This window comes from Helianthus annuus, chromosome 3, assembly GCF_002127325.2.
Source record: "Helianthus annuus cultivar XRQ/B chromosome 3, HanXRQr2.0-SUNRISE, whole genome shotgun sequence".
NCBI classification, from domain to species: domain Eukaryota; kingdom Viridiplantae; phylum Streptophyta; class Magnoliopsida; order Asterales; family Asteraceae; genus Helianthus; species Helianthus annuus.
Window position 1 is genome coordinate 138,376,183 of NC_035435.2, and position 18,312 is coordinate 138,394,494.

Consider the following 18,312-nt stretch of genomic DNA (forward strand, 5'->3'; position numbering starts at 1 on the left):
TTACCCTAAGTCGATCGTCTCCTGGTCTCAACGTCATTGTTCGTGCAATATGATCATCGCCTCGTCGGCCACAACATTGTTATTCATAAGAAAAATATTATGCTATAAAATGTGCCTGTTTTTAAAGACATAAAAACTTGAGGCCCAACATTGTCACTATCTCTCTCAGCAAATTTAAATCGGGTGACACGGTTGTCCAAATCTCTTGAACTTCGCTCGACGCTCGCTCGGAATATTTACTGCTCGGAAAATGGTCACTTGATTTGAGGCTCGGTTTTAAATGAGCCGCTCCACTCTGTTCGGTTTGTAAACGAGCCAAGCACGAGCAAAGATCCGCTCGGTTCGGCTCCGCTCGTGAACAGCCCTGCCCCACTTCATCTTCCCAAATTTTCTAACCCTTAAACCCTAACCACCATATCATCTTGGCACCACCACCGGCAACACTAAACAACCACCATCTCCATTTCATCTCTATAACCTACCCTCTATCCAACACCGCCGGCACCAAGCAAACCCCCAACACCACCATCACTGAAACTCTCTCTAACTCTACCCTCTCTCTTCTCTACTTATCAGTTCAGCTAAACTTTAATAAAATGGCGATCCAGCCACCATCTTAGCTGTTCGGCGACGTGTTTCTCCGTCTATAACACTGCCGGAAACTTCTTGATCGACGGCGATTATTTTCTATTCAATAACAGGTACAATCAGTTTTCATTTAGGGTTTCAAATACGAAAACTTTCGTTGTAGTTAGTATCCATGCTTATTGAAATACAATGCGCTGTGTTTGAATTTCAAATAACTGTTAAATTTAGGATACTGGGCCTGAAATTGGTCAATTTGGGAGAATTGTATACTGACACTAATGTGACTGACTTTAGGGTTGTGTTATTTGATTAGTTTGGGCTTCTTATTTATTCAATCTTGTTAAACAAGCCCTAATTAGTTTTTTTAGCTTATAGGTCTGTCTTCCTGTATTTCATTTTATTAGTATGGTTTTAGTTAATTGCAGGTTTGAGTTTTCATCTGTCGATTTGCGTAATTTGATTTAGAGTATAGTGCAATTTGTGTCTATGAGGTATGGTGGCGGGATCGACTTTTTTGAAAAAAAATGGATACCTGAGTCCCTGTGGTTTGTTTTTCGCTACACTCTGAGTCCTTCCGTCTATCACCCGTTAAAATGAACGTTAACATGCCTGGTTTAAAAAGGCGAGCTTAAAGGGAGCTTGAAGCGTTATTTTACGTGAAGCGTTTTGAGGGACGCTTTAAGCATGAAGCGTTGGGTCTGTGAAGCGAAGCTTCAGGCCCATTCAGGTCAGATTTGAGTTTTATTTGGTCCCAGTATTCTAAATCAGCTCCAATAGGGTTTCATAAGGGGCCAGCAGCTTTTAATCACGTCAAATTTGGATTCTTTACCCTAAAAAAAAGAATGTACTTGATTATGATGATTATTGATTAAAGACTATTTTTTTTATGCTTATGTTTTAAGTGGATTTTGACTTGAATGTATGTTTTAACTATGTTTTTATGTGTTTATGTGCTTTATAATCATGTTTTTGTGTTTATTATTGATTAACAAGTAACAAGTAGAATATGTCATATTGATGTGTACAAATAGTTTTGATATTTTTTTTAATCTTGAACTCCTCGCATACGTGAAGCTCTTGCTTTGCGCTTCTCGCCTCGCTTAAAGCCTTTGGAACCAAAACGCTTCGGAGCGCCTCGCGCTATTTTAAACCAAGCCCCCACCCCCAGGGACGCAAATATTTATTTTTATAAGATCAAGCCCCTTCTCTCTCTACCAACCTCCACAACACCACCATCACCTAATATTTGGCCGACAAAAACCTACAAATTTGAGTGACAGCGATATTTGGCCAACAAAAACATACAAATAAAGTACAGGAAAACCACCACCACCACCACCACTGATCCGTTTTCAAACCAGTTCACTTCAGACCAGCCACCACCCCATTGACCCGCTTCGACCTCCCTTTACCGCTTCCGAACAACAAACTAACGAGAAAACCGACACTGCTCTCACCCATGTTCTTCGAATCCAAAATGAAGCAGCCATCACTGTCACTAACCAACTCTGCTTCCCCCGACACAATTTCGGTCGGCCATAGGTTTTTTGGCTTGTACATGTAGGTAAAATTATATATAAAGCTTATTTATAGCTATATTTTGGATAAGGGATGCTAAAAAACTAGGGGATATATATATATATATATATATATATATAAAATTATATAATCACCTTGCGCCTCAGGTACGAAAAACCCGCTGCTTTTGCGCTTCGTGCCTCTGTTTTAGACCTCGTTGTTTTTGTGCGCTTCTCACTTTTTAAAAACCAAAGACTCCTCCGGTCACCAGAATTTGTTGGATATTTAAATGTAGACCGAGTTCTTTTTTCTTATACTTTTATTTATATTAACGTGAGTTTGACCCCCTAGTTCTAACGAGTAGAGAAGAGAACCTACTATGCCCCTCAAACTAAAAAGTTCTGGTTCCGCCGCTGATTTTAGGTATAATAATCATTTTAAGTTGTAACATTTTAAGTTGATTTAGCATTTGATTTTCAGCTGGATCTTAGTTTCATCTATCTAAATAAAGCTGCAATCTCTGTTTCATGTTATGTTTTTGAACTTGTAGCTGATATTTTTTCTTAATTTTGTTTAAGATTATGCTCTTCCTAAGAAGATGCAATCAACTTCTTCAAGCTCCTCAACAACTTACATTGTTCGTCAACATTGGTTTCCGGTTTTATTCGTCGGATTCGGAGTTTGAAATCAAGAAAATCACCAAGATCATCAACGACCACCCTTTTCCCGACCAACCAGTTCATCCTACGCTTGCCCAAGTTATCCCTTCGGCAACCATTTCAACCTCTTTTGTAGAAAATATTCTCGGTCGTCTTTTCGCAACCCACTCTAACGGCCTTAAAGCATTCGAATTCTTCAAATTCTCCCTCCAATTTCCCCAATTTACCCCCACTTCAGATACATTTGAAAAGACACTTCATATATTAACGCGAATGCGCCATTTCACCAAGGCCTGGGATCTAATCGATGAAATTCAGAAAACACACCCTTCGTTGATCAGCCTCAAATCAATGAGCATCATGCTGTCAAGAATTGCAAAGTTCCAGTCTTTTGATGAAACCCTTGAAGCATTTGAGAAGTTGGAGGATAAATTATCCGATGGAAAACAATTCGGTACCGATGAATTTAATCTTCTTCTACGAGCATTCTGCACACAGAGGCAAATGAAGGAAGCTAAATCGGTATTCAATAAGTTGTATTCTCGATTCTCACCGACCACCAAAACGATGAATATTTTGCTCTTGGGATTTAAAGAATCCGGTGATGTTACTTCTGTAGAACTTTTTTACCATGAAATGATTCGAAGAGGTTTCAAGCCCGACAATGTAACTTATAATATCAGAATTGATTCTTACTGCAAGAGGGGCCGTTTCTTAGACGGGTTACGACTTCTTGAAGAAATGGAGCAAGCTAACTGCTTTCCCACGTTAAAGACGATAACCACTTTGATCCATGGAGCCGGTATTGCTCAAAACACAAACAAGGCACGCCAGCTGTTCGATGAAATCCCTAAGAGAAAATTACTACCGGATTCTGGCGCATACAACGCCTTAATGTCCGCTTACATCAGATCAGGGGATGTGAAGTCCGCAACTAGGCTAATGGACGAAATGGAAGAAAATAATCTTCTTCATGATGATGTTACATTTCATACAATGTTCTCGGGATTGATGAATTCAAACAGAATTGATGGTGTTCTCGGGCTTTATCGCAAGATGATTGATAGAAACTTTGTGCCCAAAACACCAACAGTAGTAATGTTAATGAAGTTCTTTTGCAAAAAGCGAAAGTGCGATGAGGCGTTTGGTTTTTGGAATTACTTAATTGAGAGTGGGTATTGTCCACACAGTCATGCAACGGATGTGTTATTAAGAAGCTTGTGCTCGCATGGAAGGGTAGAACAAGCTTTCGGGTGCTCTGTACAAATTCTTGAAAAAGGGAGGCATTTAAGTAAGAATAGTTTTCGTGTTTTAGAAAAGTATTTAACGGAAATTAATGACGAGGATAAGTTAAGGAAGCTTAACGAGATGATTAAGAAACTTCACACCGCGCTACCTGCATCAAAAGGGCATGCCATTGGCATTTCTGACCCCAATCAGGACCGTTTAGCATTAATATAAATTTCATCAGATTCTTGAAGTGGGTGGATTGTCGGGTTACCTGCTTGTTTGGGACGAAATTCTCGTGTTTGGTTATGGAATTCTGCTCAAGAGGTATATGATTGTTGTTTGTTACCGTTAATTATTGTTTTTTTTTTCTTTTAACCTAAGATTATGCTTTCATAAGGCATACTGTCATACACATTAAATGCGTAATTTCTTTTTTTTTTTTTTTTTGAACGGCCAACAGAATCAATCTCGAGCACTCTCGGGGCACTCACTGGACAAACGGAGTACTCCGAGAGTAACCCGAGTCCACCACCAATTCCGGGGAAAACCCGGTAACCCACCCGCCCGTAGGCACGACAGTGAAATTACCGTTAAAACCCATTTGGCTCAAGGATCCAACCCAGGTTTCCCTGGGTCTCCTATCATTGCCCACCAGTGCCTCACTCTGCACCAAGTGGAAGTTGAACCTGCATCTCTCAAGATGCAAGCTCTCCACCACTTGATCTAGAGATCATTGGCTAAATGCGTAATTTCTGGTCTTTTGTTTGTAGGCCAGGATCTGATAAGAGACCTGCTAGCAAAAGAACTGCGGAAAATAGCCACAGATTGGTGTGTGCATAAACCGAGCCGCTGAGATCAAACATCATTGGTTCTTTAAAGGTGTTACTTTGGGATTAAATGTTGTACAAGCCCGCTCGAAATGCGTAGAACGTTTACGTTGGAAGGATTCCTGGGTTCTTAGTATAATCTTGAATTTGATCTATTTTGGGAGTGACATATAAGTTTGTAATGTTTTTGTTTATATTTTTGTGTAAGATTTGATTGGATAAAAAACTAAAAACACATTTTCAAGACAATTTTTTTTAATTGAAATCTACATGTGGATTGTGATGCTTGTAACATTTCTGGTTTTAGTGGCCACCCATAATTCAACTTCGTGTAGCCAATTATTGAGAATTTGTGGTCCTTTTCTCCATTAGAAAAAGAAATATGCGGTGATAATTTCCAATAAAAAAAGGAATTTGTGCTATTTCAACCTTGAAATTATTGTTTGACATTTGTGCATGATACTAAGTCAAGTAATACCATCAAAACAACTTTCCTTGTCAAAATATTTTATGCATGTTTTTTTAATTTGAGAATTCAAAGTGTCGTGTACGAGCGAAAAAAAAAAAAAGGCCCTTAGGCCCTTATATACTCTTTCTTTTTCCGATTTTATATTTAAAAATACATATATAAATTAAGTGCCTATGGGGAAATGGGTTTCACCGGGAGTACACTCACCCACCCCTAGGTCCGGCCCTGGCTATAAGTAACTTTATTATATTTGTTTTAGCTATTCTATAAGCAAGAAACGTCAAACAAATTAAAAATGACGTCCTTGAATGACCATTTTAGGTGAATAATCACACAAATTGGTATCTTAAACGCGAATAAAGATATACTATATTATAAGATTATATGATGATATTAATGTGGAATTAACGTATACATGTAATGGAAAAAAAAAAGGGAAAGCATTTGTGCCTTTGTGAGTCCGACATGAGGCATGTGTTCCCAAAAATTTCAAGTGGTTACCCAAGATTCTCCATTGCCATAATGATATGGCTTTTGATAAAATCATATTCCTTCTTTTTTCTTCTTTCTAAAATTGAAAAATGAAAATCCCATAAAATGTCAATTGGGAATGACTCAAATCAAGAGTGAGACTCTTGCATTTGGGCATCGATGCGTTTGTAATACAATAATCTATGTCCATGTGATCATTTTGTTTGGGAGCTAAGTGTTATTCGAACAAGAATAAAGGGGTTCACCGAGTAAAAAACATTCTCATCTTATAAAAGTAATTCTTATTGATTGATTCTTTAAATATGACCAATTCTCCAATTATCTTATAATAATTTTTTTTATGTATAGTTAGACGTGTAAAAACTTATCCATCATAAACAGAATCAAGATTTAAAACACTCACTCAAGATTAACCCGATAGTAGGAATTTGTTTATCTCCTCGTTAAATGTACTAGATGTCAGTGGCGGACTTAAAGTACTATTAGGGTTAGCACGGACTACCCCTCAACCATGTCTACGTAGTGTAAAAATACCCCTTAACTTCATTTCGGTAGTGTAAAAATACCACTCAACTTCGTTTTCGTTATATAAAGGATACCCCTGATCCTAAAAAAAAAATTAGGATACCCCTAACCTTTTGGGCTAGTTCCACCACTGCTAGATGTCTAGATCACTTCTAAGAACACAAACCCAATTTATTTGTTGGTTATTTTTTTTTAATTTACTACTTGTAACAACATAAAGATGATGAACTAAGGATATAAATTTAAGTGAATTTGATTAGTAATCCAATCATGTCACTTAATAAAAGTTCATGAAATTGTCACTCCATAATAAGCTAATCATACCCATAATACTTTTGATTCAGGTAAATAGTGTAAACATGTGTAAACCGGTGTGACCATGTGCAACCTCTTGGGTCCTATTGTATTTGGATCTATCTTGACTCTAATGGAAGGTGTGCTTTATCCACCTAATAAGTTGCTCTTTCAGATCTAATCATGTTATATTTATTAATATACAATGACTGCCTTTCGTGGATCTAAAAACTTTTATATAATGTAAAATGATTTCATAAATTCAAACATCCTTATTTTAATATTAAAAAATTTTATAATTCAAATAGATATATAGTTTTATTAGACAGATTATATTTTTCATTGCACTATAAATGTAATTCTCTAATATTATTTTAGAGTGCTATCACCATCTTTCACATACAATGGCAGCATGGAACTGGCATCTATTGCGTCAACGTAAAGGAATAATCCTTTCCAACCCCACCAATCAATGACATATAAATGTATAATGAACAACAATGCAATTGGAAATAACAATGTAATTGTCTTTTATTACTAACATGGATTGGAATAATGCTTTCCGCTCTTGCTTATTCTGGTTTTATATTCGGCTATCAAATTGTGTTAAGTATCCGGTTTTATACCTCTAGGTCATCCGTAATGGTTAATGTTCCTTAAGAGACATTTTTCGCCACATCAGAACTATAACACCCCTTTAAAAATGTGTAATTGTTAACGCTCCTTAATACGCTTTCAGTCATTACTTTTCATTTTGTTTTGTCTTCATTTGGCATTATCCTAAAAATGACTCTATCTCTTCATCGCCCTCTAATACCCAATGGGGTTGGTGTTAGAGGTGTTATCAAGCTCCTTTCACGCCACTATAATGTTTCATTATGCTTGGCCTTAAAATATTAGATATGGCCTTAAAATATTAGATATGTGTTGTGTAAGGATCAAATATAAATGGGTCTTAACATATAAAATGACATTAACATTAGAAGTGAATAATTATTTTATTGTTATTATTTTTATCTTTTTTATTTAGTTAAGTATGACGTTTAATTGTAAAATGTAAAAAAAAAATGTGACTTCACACTAGTAGAGTAATAGAGTAATTATGTAATTACTCTACTAGAATAAAATCACGAAAAAAATTAGATTCTAGAACTAAAATACGCATTTAGTAATAATGTAATATGAGAAAAAAATTAAAAAAAAAAAACTCATTCACTTCTCATGTTAAGCCAATTCGTATATTAAAACTTATTTGTACAATTATACCTCTCACATTTGCAAGTATACCCTCTCTGCCTGTCTTGTGGTTAAAAATTAGGCAAATTAGAAAATAATAATCTCATCTTTGTGAAATTGGCCGATAATAATCCCAAGTCAGTTATATTGGCCAATAATAATTCGACCTCCTCCAATTTTTTTTTTAAATAGTCTGCCGTTAAAATAACTTAAAGGAGTTAAGAGTTTTTCCGAATTACAAACCGATGTTTTAGGACTTTTGATCAGAACGAGGATACGAGTCGATTGATGTAAAACTTACCTTGAAATATTGCCCCCAACCCACGAAAACGGTGCTTCAATTCGGGTGTTTAACTTCCAATTAACAAAATTCAAGCCATTTCGAACACAATTTCGAGGTAAGTTTTACATCAATCGACTCGTATCCTCGTTCTGATCAAAAGCCCGAAAACATCGATTTGTAATTCGGAAAAACACTTAACTTCGTTAAGCTTATTTTAACAGCGGAGTATTTTACAAAAAAATTGGACGAGGTCGGATTATTATTGGCTAATAACTGACTTGGGATTATTATCAGCCAATTTCAGAAAGGTAGGATTATTATTTTCCAATTTGCCTAAAAATTATCCATTAAACTGCTGATTACCTAAACTCCTATCTTAAAATCACCTCAAAACCAATTTAAAATATCCAATACTCGTAACAAAATCTACACTCCAAATAAGATTTGCCGATTGGGATAACAAGTATAAGGAAGTTCAAAAATTTAATCTGACTTTCTAAAAGAAGAATTATGATCAAATACAAAGAATCCTATTTGTAAGAAGGGTATAAAGACTTCTAAAAAAATCCACTACACACAAAAAAAAAACTTAAACATCCACCATCACCAAAAACCTAAACCCCCATCCCCTCCCCCATCACCCACCAAAAAAAAAAATAATAATAATAATAATCTTTTTTTTTTTGCCGAGGGGGTTGGGGGTGGGGGTTTAGGTTTTTGGATGGTGGTGGTGGTGGGTGTGGGTGTTTAATTTTTTTTTTAGATTTTTGGGGGGTGGGGAGGTTAGGTTTTTTGGGTTTTTTTTTTTTTTTTTGTGAGGTATAGTTTTTTTTTTCATTTTTCTTTGCCCCGGGGGGGGGGGGGGGGGGGGGGGGGGTTAGGTTTTTTTTAGGTTTTTAGGGGGTGGGGGTGGGGGGTTAGTTTTTTTTTGGGGTTTTTTTGTTTTTTTTTTTTGCCGAGGGAGGGGGGGTGGGGGTTTAGGTTTTTGGGTGGTGGTGGGGTGGGGTGGGGTGGGGTGGGTGTTTAGGTTTTGGGTGGTGATGTAGTGAGTTTAATTTTAGGTTATTGGACATTTGTCACTCTATAAATCCTTCTTACACTTCTTACAATTAGGAGCCTTTGTAGAATAACTTGACCCTCTAAAAGAAATAAGGCAAATTAGAAAATAATAATCCCATCTTTGTGAAATTGGCCGATAATAATCTCAAGTCAGTTATTGGCCAATAATAATCCGACCTCGTCCAATTTTTTTTTTTTAAAATAGCCTGCCGTTAAAATAACTTAACGGAGTTAAGGGTTTTTCCGAATTACAAACCGATGTTTTAGGGCTTTTGATCAGAACGAGGATACGAGTCGATTGATGTAAAACTTACCTTGAAATATTGCCCCAACCCACGAAAACGATGCTTCAATTCGGGTGTTTAACTTCCAATTATCAAAATTCAAGCCATTTCGAACACAATTTCGAGGTAAGTTTTACATCAATCGACTCGTATCCTCGTTCTGATCAAAAGCCCTAAAACATCGATTTGTAATTCGGAAAAACACTTAACTTCGTTAAGCTTATTTTAACAGCAGAGTATTTTACAAAAAAAATTGGACGAGGTCGGATTATTATTGGCTAATAACTGACTTGGAATTATTATCGGCCAATTTCAGAAAGGTGGGATTATTATTTTCCAATTTGCCAAGAAATAATAAAGTAGAAAATGGAGATCAAATCTTTTATATATTTTGTAGGGAAAAGATCAAACTAGAAGTTTAGTTGGGGTAAGAAGCAATAAAAGGATGACATGTAGCAAAGATGAAAAAAACATGAGAGGCATTTTGGTCAAAACTCACCATCTTAAAAAAAAACCAACATCTGTAATTCATTTCTCTTTCCCGTATACTCAAATCCACCATTTTCAAAACCATAAACTACCACATCACAACCAACACCACCACCACCTCCTCCACCACCACCACCACTTATGATCACCACCATCTTGCCAGAAACTAGATCTGAAACCACTACCACCTTCAATCACCTGTTGGGTTTTTCAGATCTGACACCACCATTCCACCATCCACCGCCACCGCTCCACTGCCACCAGTTTCCCCACGGTGTATCGGAGTTCTTTCTCCGTTCATCGTCGTTAATCAGAGTTCTTTTATAAGTTGTGTTATTTTTTATTTTCATTGCGTTTTAGGTTATCAAACTTCAGTTGCGTTTTTCACCTCATTATGTTTTAGTTAGAGTTCTTTTCATTTTTGTTCTTCTGGATGTTAAGCAGAGGCATGACCATGCTAAAATAGAAGCATGATCATGTTAGAACAAAGACATGACCATGTTAAAACTCATTGTGTTTTAGAACTTGCAGTGCAATGAACATGATCATGCTAAGACAGAGGCATGATCATGTTGGAACTAAGGCATATCCATGTTAAAACTACATTGCTTTTTAGAACATATGTTAAAACTCCATTGCATTTTAGAACCTGTAGTGCAAAATATTGATTTTGGGTTTCATTGCGTCTTACAACCTGAAGTGTAAAGAACATGATCATGCTAAAATAGAAGCATGGTCATGTTGGAATAAAAGCATGACCATGTTAAAACATAAACATGGCCATATTAAAACTCCATTGCTTTTTATAACCTACGGTGCAAAATATTGATTTTTAGTTTCATTGCATTTTACAAGCAAAGAACATGATCATGCTAAAATAGAAGCATGGTCATGTTGGAACAAAAGCATGACCATGTTAAAACATAAACATGACCATGTTAAAACTCCATTGCTTTTTAGAACCTGCAGTACAAAATATTGATTTTGGTTTTCATTGCGCCTTACAACTTGGAGTGTAAAGAACATGATCATGCTAAAATAGAAGCATGATCATGTTGGAATAAAAGCATGATCATATTAAAACATAAACATGGTCATGTTAAAACTCTATTGCCTTTTAAAAACTATTGTAAATTAACCTTCCCCTAATCATATATAAAGGTAAAAATCACATTTATAGTTTATCTTTAATTTTTAACATGCCACTCGTGTTTTTGAACTTTAACCTGAATTATAGCATTAAAAAATTAAATGTTTTAACTTCTTATATAATCTAACTTTTCCAGTTAATATTACGTCACATACTATTTTCAACCTCACAATTTTTACTTATACTTTGATTTAATTAATATTTTAATATTTTTTAATAATTAATAAAGAATATCACTTACTGTAAATGTATAAATAACAATTTCCTGATTTATAATAATGGATAACTAAATTTTTAGAAAGTGAAATATTCAATAATTATTTCAAATTTAAATTCATATCTATATTATTATCAAAGTAATTTCCATTGTTAATTATAATTTTAATTTTATAATTTAAAATCCTATGTAGTCCTCATTTAATAGCAAGTTTATTATTAAATCTTCCTATACTAATAAACAAAAATATTTTTTACTAATAAACAAAAATCTTTTTTTGACACGTGTCACTCTCTGGTGCTTTCTCACCTTATTTTCCTATTTATCTCTCATATTAAATAATAATAATAATTTAAAAAAAATACTAGATAAGAATATATATTTAAATAAGGATAAACGTTTGTTTTTATTATGAGCATATTAAATAATAATAATAATAATAATAATAATAATAATAATAATAATTGAAACAAAAAGTTAGATAAGAATATAAACGTTTATTTTTATTATGATCATAGTAAATAATAACAATAATAGTTATTTTAAACAAAAAAAAATTAATTAAGAATAAATGTGATTGAAATTATGATAAATTAGGAATCAAATGTTCCCGTTTGATATATACTTAATAATTGTATTATTGTTTTTTTTTCACTAGACTTAAATTATTATTCTATGTCATATGCTTCTATCAAATTGTAAGTGTTTTTAAACGCATCACTATAATGGTAGGCATATGCTTCTAAATTGTAAACTTTAAACCCATCATTTTTAGATATAAAGAACATCACTATAATTGTAAACTTTGAACCCATCATTTGTCGCACATTGCATCAACATGTATAAAGAACACCATTTTTAAATATAACAAATATTATACTTCATTCAGAGAGAATTTATTTCTCGATTTTACAATATAATTCATAAAAATGATAAAATTTATAAAACGTGGGGATTGATCTCCACCTTTTTTGTACCGTAAACTCTCTTGAATACAAATTTAAGACGGGTGTTTTATGAATGAAATAAACAAATAAGTATGAAGGTGCATAAAAACTAACTAAAATAATTGTATCTCATAATTTGAATGTATCATAAAAACGAGATTCAACCCATGTAAATATATAATACATGTGTTTTTAACTTAATAATAAATAAAAAAGTGACGTAAAATGTTATAATAAGTAAATTGTACATCAAAGTTCATTTTAAAAGGTAAATCTTGACGACTGTATGTGTTAACATATGACATTATATTTTATACAACACGTGCAATATACAAGTTTTTTAAAAATATATCTTTTTTTATTATTTATTATATAAAATTAAATTTATGCAAAACAAAAAAAAGAGTAAAATGTTATAATAATTAAATAATACATCAATGTTCATTTTTTTAATGATAAATCTTGATGACTATTTATGTTAACATATGACATTATATTTTTTCAGCACGTGCAATATACTAGCTTTTTTAAATATATATCTTTTTATCATCTATTGTATAAAATTATGCAACCCGTGTAATACACGGGGTTCTAACCTAGTTTAATAATATGTATAGATTATATAAAAACGTATAACTTAAGAATAACTCAATTTAAAAAAAATAGTTAATCAATTCAATAAATTATACGTATACTTTTCATTTCACATTGTATCATTTATCAAGCCTCATTGTAGTATACAGGATAAAAAAGACAGTTTTCTCTCACTGTGTTTTTTGCGATGACAATAAATAAAATTCAATAACAATCGCTATCAACAGTTAGTTTGCTTTTAAATAACTATTGTTTTCACATGGTCTGTACAAGGTTTTTTCAGAGTCAAAAGTAAAAATAGACTTAGGGGCTGTTTGGCAACATCTGAATGGTTAAGTGTTGAACCAGTAAAAGGTCTGAACCATTAAGTGCTAAACCAGTAAGAGGTCTGAACCATTAAGTGCCTGTATAATGCTTAACCGTTCAGAGGCAAATGTCTGGCCAATTCAGATTAGAGGTCTTAACCATTCAGACTCTGTATAAATCTTAACCATTCAGAGGCAAATGTCTGACCAATTCAGATTAGAGGTCTTAACCATTCAGACTCTGTATAAATCTTAACCATTCAGAGGCAAATGTCTGAACCATTCAGACATCTGCTCGTGAAACAAACAGTCTGAACTATTAAGTGCTGAACAAGTAAGAGGTCTGAACTATTAAGAGCCTCACTAAGAGGTAAACAAACAGCCCCCTTAAACTCTTGATCGTTGATAAAAATTGTAATCTTCCGGTTAGCTTATCCATTGTTGATTACAAAAAAAAGTTTTTAGTATTTTGTAATTTATATTTATATATGTAAATTGTGAATTTAATACTGACTTGTAATTTTTTATTATTACTTTATTATAAATGTTTTTTATTCCGTTATATTTATACTTACCTCCGCATAATACACGAATCTATACATTAGTAATTATAAGAGTAAATTACAAGTCTTATCCTTTATGTTTACATCAAATTGCAGGTGCTGTCCTTTGTCTTTAAAATTGATGGGTTTTGTACTTTATGTTACAAAATCTTGCACGTTGTGTCCTTTAGGCCAAACCCAGTTAGATTTTTTGGTTAAATCTAGTCATATGCTTTGCACATGAGGGCATTGTTGTCATTTCATCTCATCAAGGACTATTGGGTAAAAGAAGTTATGTTTAGGGACTATTGTGTAAGTATAAAAAAGATATTTAAAATAAAAAATATATAAAAATAAAACAAAACTCTGCATTCTCTCTCTCTCTAAATTCTCACTCTCTCTCTTCTTTCCCTCCTGCCGCCACCTCCCACCACCACCACCACCATTACCATCCACCCGCCACAGATGTAACTACACCAAAACCACCACCGTATTTGGACCACCAATATCAACACCCTCATTATTGTCAGAAGATTTGGTTGGTTCGCCACCAGGTAACAATCTTTAGAAACAGTATGAAACTATGATCAGAAACAAAAATGAAATTGGTTAGTGGAAGGAGTAGAGGTTGACCATTTCTTATTTTAAAGTGGATGTTATTGGAAGATAAACTGTCCATCTTGTTCAGGAGGTATTCTTTGAACTCTCTCACTCTCTCACACTAAAAAATCCCCCAAACACCACCACCGTATTTGGACCACCACCATCAACACCCTCATTATCACCGGAATCAAGCCTTAGGTCACCTAATATGAACATACAACAGACAATCTACCTCCGGTGTCGTACACCATCACCATCCACCCAACCACGGTCGTCCACTATCACCCTCCACCACATCCACAGTCAAAACCCATAGCCATCCACCCTCACCTGCAACCACCTACCGTCACCCATAACTCCAACCATCACTCTCACCTTCACCTTCACCGTCCACCCAACCATCACCATCCACCCAAAACGGGGTTTGGCTCAGATTAACCGATAATCAAAAGGCTGCAAAAGAGGGGTTGCAGGTTTAAAAAACCTACCCTCCGTCGTCCTTGCCGCGCCATCGTCATCAAAACCGGAGTTTTTTTTTCATCATCGCCAGATAAACAAAGATCAAAATCGCCACATCCAAACATATCAAACCCACAAAAGTCCACTGATCAAAATCACCAGATAAACAAAGAACACAGGCAAAAAATCAAAGAAACCCAACCAAAAAATCAAACCATCAAACCCACATAGTCCACAGAGTTCATCAGACCCACATAGTCACACAGAGTTCATCGGACAAAAAATCAAAGAAAGACATAGACAAATCCCAAAACATTATCATCTTCGTCCTCAAACATCGCTACCATCATCATTTTACCAACGTGAAAAACAACACCCCCTCTTTAGGAGTAACTCGGATCTGACTGCTGTAAGAAAAAAAAAATAGAAAAGTGAAGAAAGATTGGTGAAGGAGGTTTACCGAGGGTTCCATTTGCCGTCGACGGTCTGCCGCCGGCCCCATTCTTCCTCTCCGGTTCTCTCCCTCATTCCCGTTCTCTCCTCCCTTGATCTCTCTCACTCTCTTCAGCTTCTTTCTCCGCCACAAATAACCACGCCGCAGCCACCAGGGGGTGGGTGACGGTAAAAAGCGACACCGGTGACCGGCTCCGATCACCTGTAATCGGACAAGAGAGAGAGACAGAGTGTGTTGGAGAGAGAGTGGGTTACGGTGTCTGAGTGTGAGAAAGGTAGAAGGAGCTCCATGCGGGGGGGGGGGGGGGGTGACGGCAAAAAGCAACGTCGGAGCGCCGGTAACCGGCTCCGATCACTTGTAATCTGACAAGAGAGAGGCAGGGTGTGTTGTATAAAAATGAAGATCTTTTGAAATGGAGAATGTGTTGTATAAAAATGAAGTCAGGGGAAGTCAGGGGATTTATGAAGAGAGAGAACCACAATGTGAGAGGAGAGAGATTTTGAAAAGGTCAGGGGGATTTAATGAAGAGAGAGATAGATTGGACATTTGAAGAAAATGACCAAAATACCCTTTATTCTGATTGGTGGAGAGTGGTTCTCGCGGTTCTTACAACTAGGGGTGGTTTCTATTTTAGCGGCTCCCATATGATAAATAAGATTATATATTTATATAGATAAATAAACTAAAAATCTTAAGATCATGAATTAAGAAACAAGGTGATTTGAGATTGCGATTGATCCATGAGAAGCTCATAAATATACAATCTTATAGTTTCAAAAAAAAAATAATCTTATTGAAATTGAAAGTTGTTACATAGATGAAAAAATCCTTAATTTTAATGAAAAATGAATTTTAAGTTACCTGATTGGAACACTTTGAAACTTGAATAACCTAATTGGAACACTTTTAAAATTTAGTTATTATTCTACAAAGTTACCCCTAAAAAATTGTGTTACACTCATCCATGAGTTATGTGAAGCTTATTTATGGAAATTGTTGCAAATATATATAACAATATTTATGAAACTAAAATAACATCAATATTTTTAAATAAAAAGTAACATGTGAATTATCGTAGATAAATTGCAATAATATAATTTATATTAACTGTTTTTATCGTTAATTCTAATTCGGAATATTTTGTTATTCATGGCGAAAATCTTAAATATTTTTAGTATCCGAATAAAACAAATAAAAATATACATATGTTCATAATATGTATTATAATGGAGATATTTATATATAATATGAAAATTAGGAGAAGAGATTTGATGATATTTTTGAAAACGTTTATTATAATATAATAGGGATTAAGATAAGTCTAAGTGATATTTATAAATTAAATTAAATTAAAAAAATTGTAAGATTAAGGGGGCAAATGCATGTGGCATTATTTATAATCCTTTCTTAGTATTAGATGCCATGTGGTATTATTTACACTCTTTTATTAGTATTAGATAATCTCGATCAAAATACATCTTATGTTACATTTAGCAAATTTAATCAACGTTTTTAAACGTGCAAATGAGATTAACGTACTTCAAATCAAATTAACAGAATAATATAAAAAATTACTCATCTCTCCCCACCCAAGTCGCCATTGTAAGCCCTTCTACATCGACGAGTGTCTCGTTGTTACACAACTCCAGCGAAATCCTTCCAGCGGACTGGTCCATGTCGACCATGGGCGAGCTCAACATGCAACATTGAAGAAGGTCGTAGTATTTTGAGTTTTTACTGTAAGAAATCTGAAAATCTAGTTGTTGTACAACTCCAGTAAGGCTTCGTTCTCCTCCTCAACCGATGTGGGACTTACAGACCGATTCAATTCAAAAATCAATTGTCTGGTAGTTGTAGAAGGTAAATAATTGCTTTTTCATTAATTTAATCTAACTTTTATTAATTTCATCGATTTCCACGGATTCACTTAAAATCAGCTAGTTTTGCCGATCTTCGAACTTAATTTTTTTATAAACATGTTATTTTTATGCAAACATAGTTAATGTGTTTTGTTTTAATCAAATCACCTAACCTATTATAAAGGATTTATCACAATGTATACAACCTATTTGTCTGTCAATACGTACAAAGCAAAAAGCTACGGTCTTTCATAAATATTTCATTTAGGATAATATTGATCAAATTGACTGTCATTATTACATTTAAATATAACGTAATTAGTTCTAAAAATAACAACAAACTTTATCCAAGTTATAAAAAATAATATTATAAAAAACAATTTACTTTCTTGTTTTGTACAAAAAAATATCAGGCTTTTTTTTTGAACGACTAATTTCTTTCATCTCAAGTCGTCTATGGGACTTGAACCCAAGACCTTCCCCTTCCCAACCTAGGTATTTTAAAGATTTTGCCTTTATCAATGCCATGGACCACCACCCATGGTTGTAAAAATCCCGACTAGTCTCCGATTAGTCGCCGATTAATCAATAATCGGAGGTTCACTGATTAATGGCCGATTAATAGCTAGGAACTCAATGGTGGTCTTATTCTGGCCAAATTTTAGCTAGATGCCGACCAAATTTTGACCAAGCCATATAAATTCCTTCCAATTACTTAAAAAAATGGGTTAATGAGTGGTTAAAACATGCCTACTTTAAAAAACTACATATAAAAATGTGTGTGTACATGTAACTAAAAATTACATATAAAAATCTCAATCTGATTAATTTCGATTAATCCCTATTAATCTCGATTAATCGCTAGTCAGTACCCCACCGCCCGACTAGCGCCTAGCGATTCTTACAACACTGCCACCACCCTATTGGTACAATCCAGGCTAATTACTATATATTAAATTTGCTAAACTAGTAAAACATATATTAAAAAAAGTCAATAAAACTAATTTCATATATTAAAGTTACAGTTGTCTAATGCAAGTAAATTAAGAAAAATAAAATAAAATGATGACTTCTAACCTCTTGGTCAAAAAGAAAAATAAAATAAAATAAAAGATGACTTCTAACCTCTTGGTCAAAATAAGATGCAATAAAAGGTGATAAATCATTATTTAAAAAAAATGCAAAAGTACGGTATTTTAGACAATTTTAAAGACTACGTTAATACACCA

The 18,312-nt window shown here is 34.2% G+C and overlaps 1 protein-coding gene across 2 annotated transcripts; it reads left to right on the plus strand.

The window, feature by feature from the left end:
* The first annotated feature begins 399 nt into the window (after positions 1-399).
* On the plus strand, positions 400-5,116 carry LOC110929981 (pentatricopeptide repeat-containing protein At3g61360). Of its 2 annotated transcripts, none has more exons than XM_022173179.2 (3): positions 400-701; positions 2,685-4,319; positions 4,771-5,116. In XM_022173179.2, the coding sequence occupies exon 2, from the start codon at positions 2,688-2,690 to the stop codon at positions 4,224-4,226; it is 1,539 nt and encodes a 512-aa protein (XP_022028871.1). In that variant the 5' UTR covers positions 400-701; positions 2,685-2,687; the 3' UTR covers positions 4,227-4,319; positions 4,771-5,116. The 2 variants fall into 2 exon arrangements, with proteins under 2 accessions (XP_022028871.1, XP_022028870.1); XM_022173178.2 differs by having other exon boundaries at positions 401-701; positions 4,766-5,116.
* Positions 5,117-18,312: the final 13,196 nt, after the last annotated feature.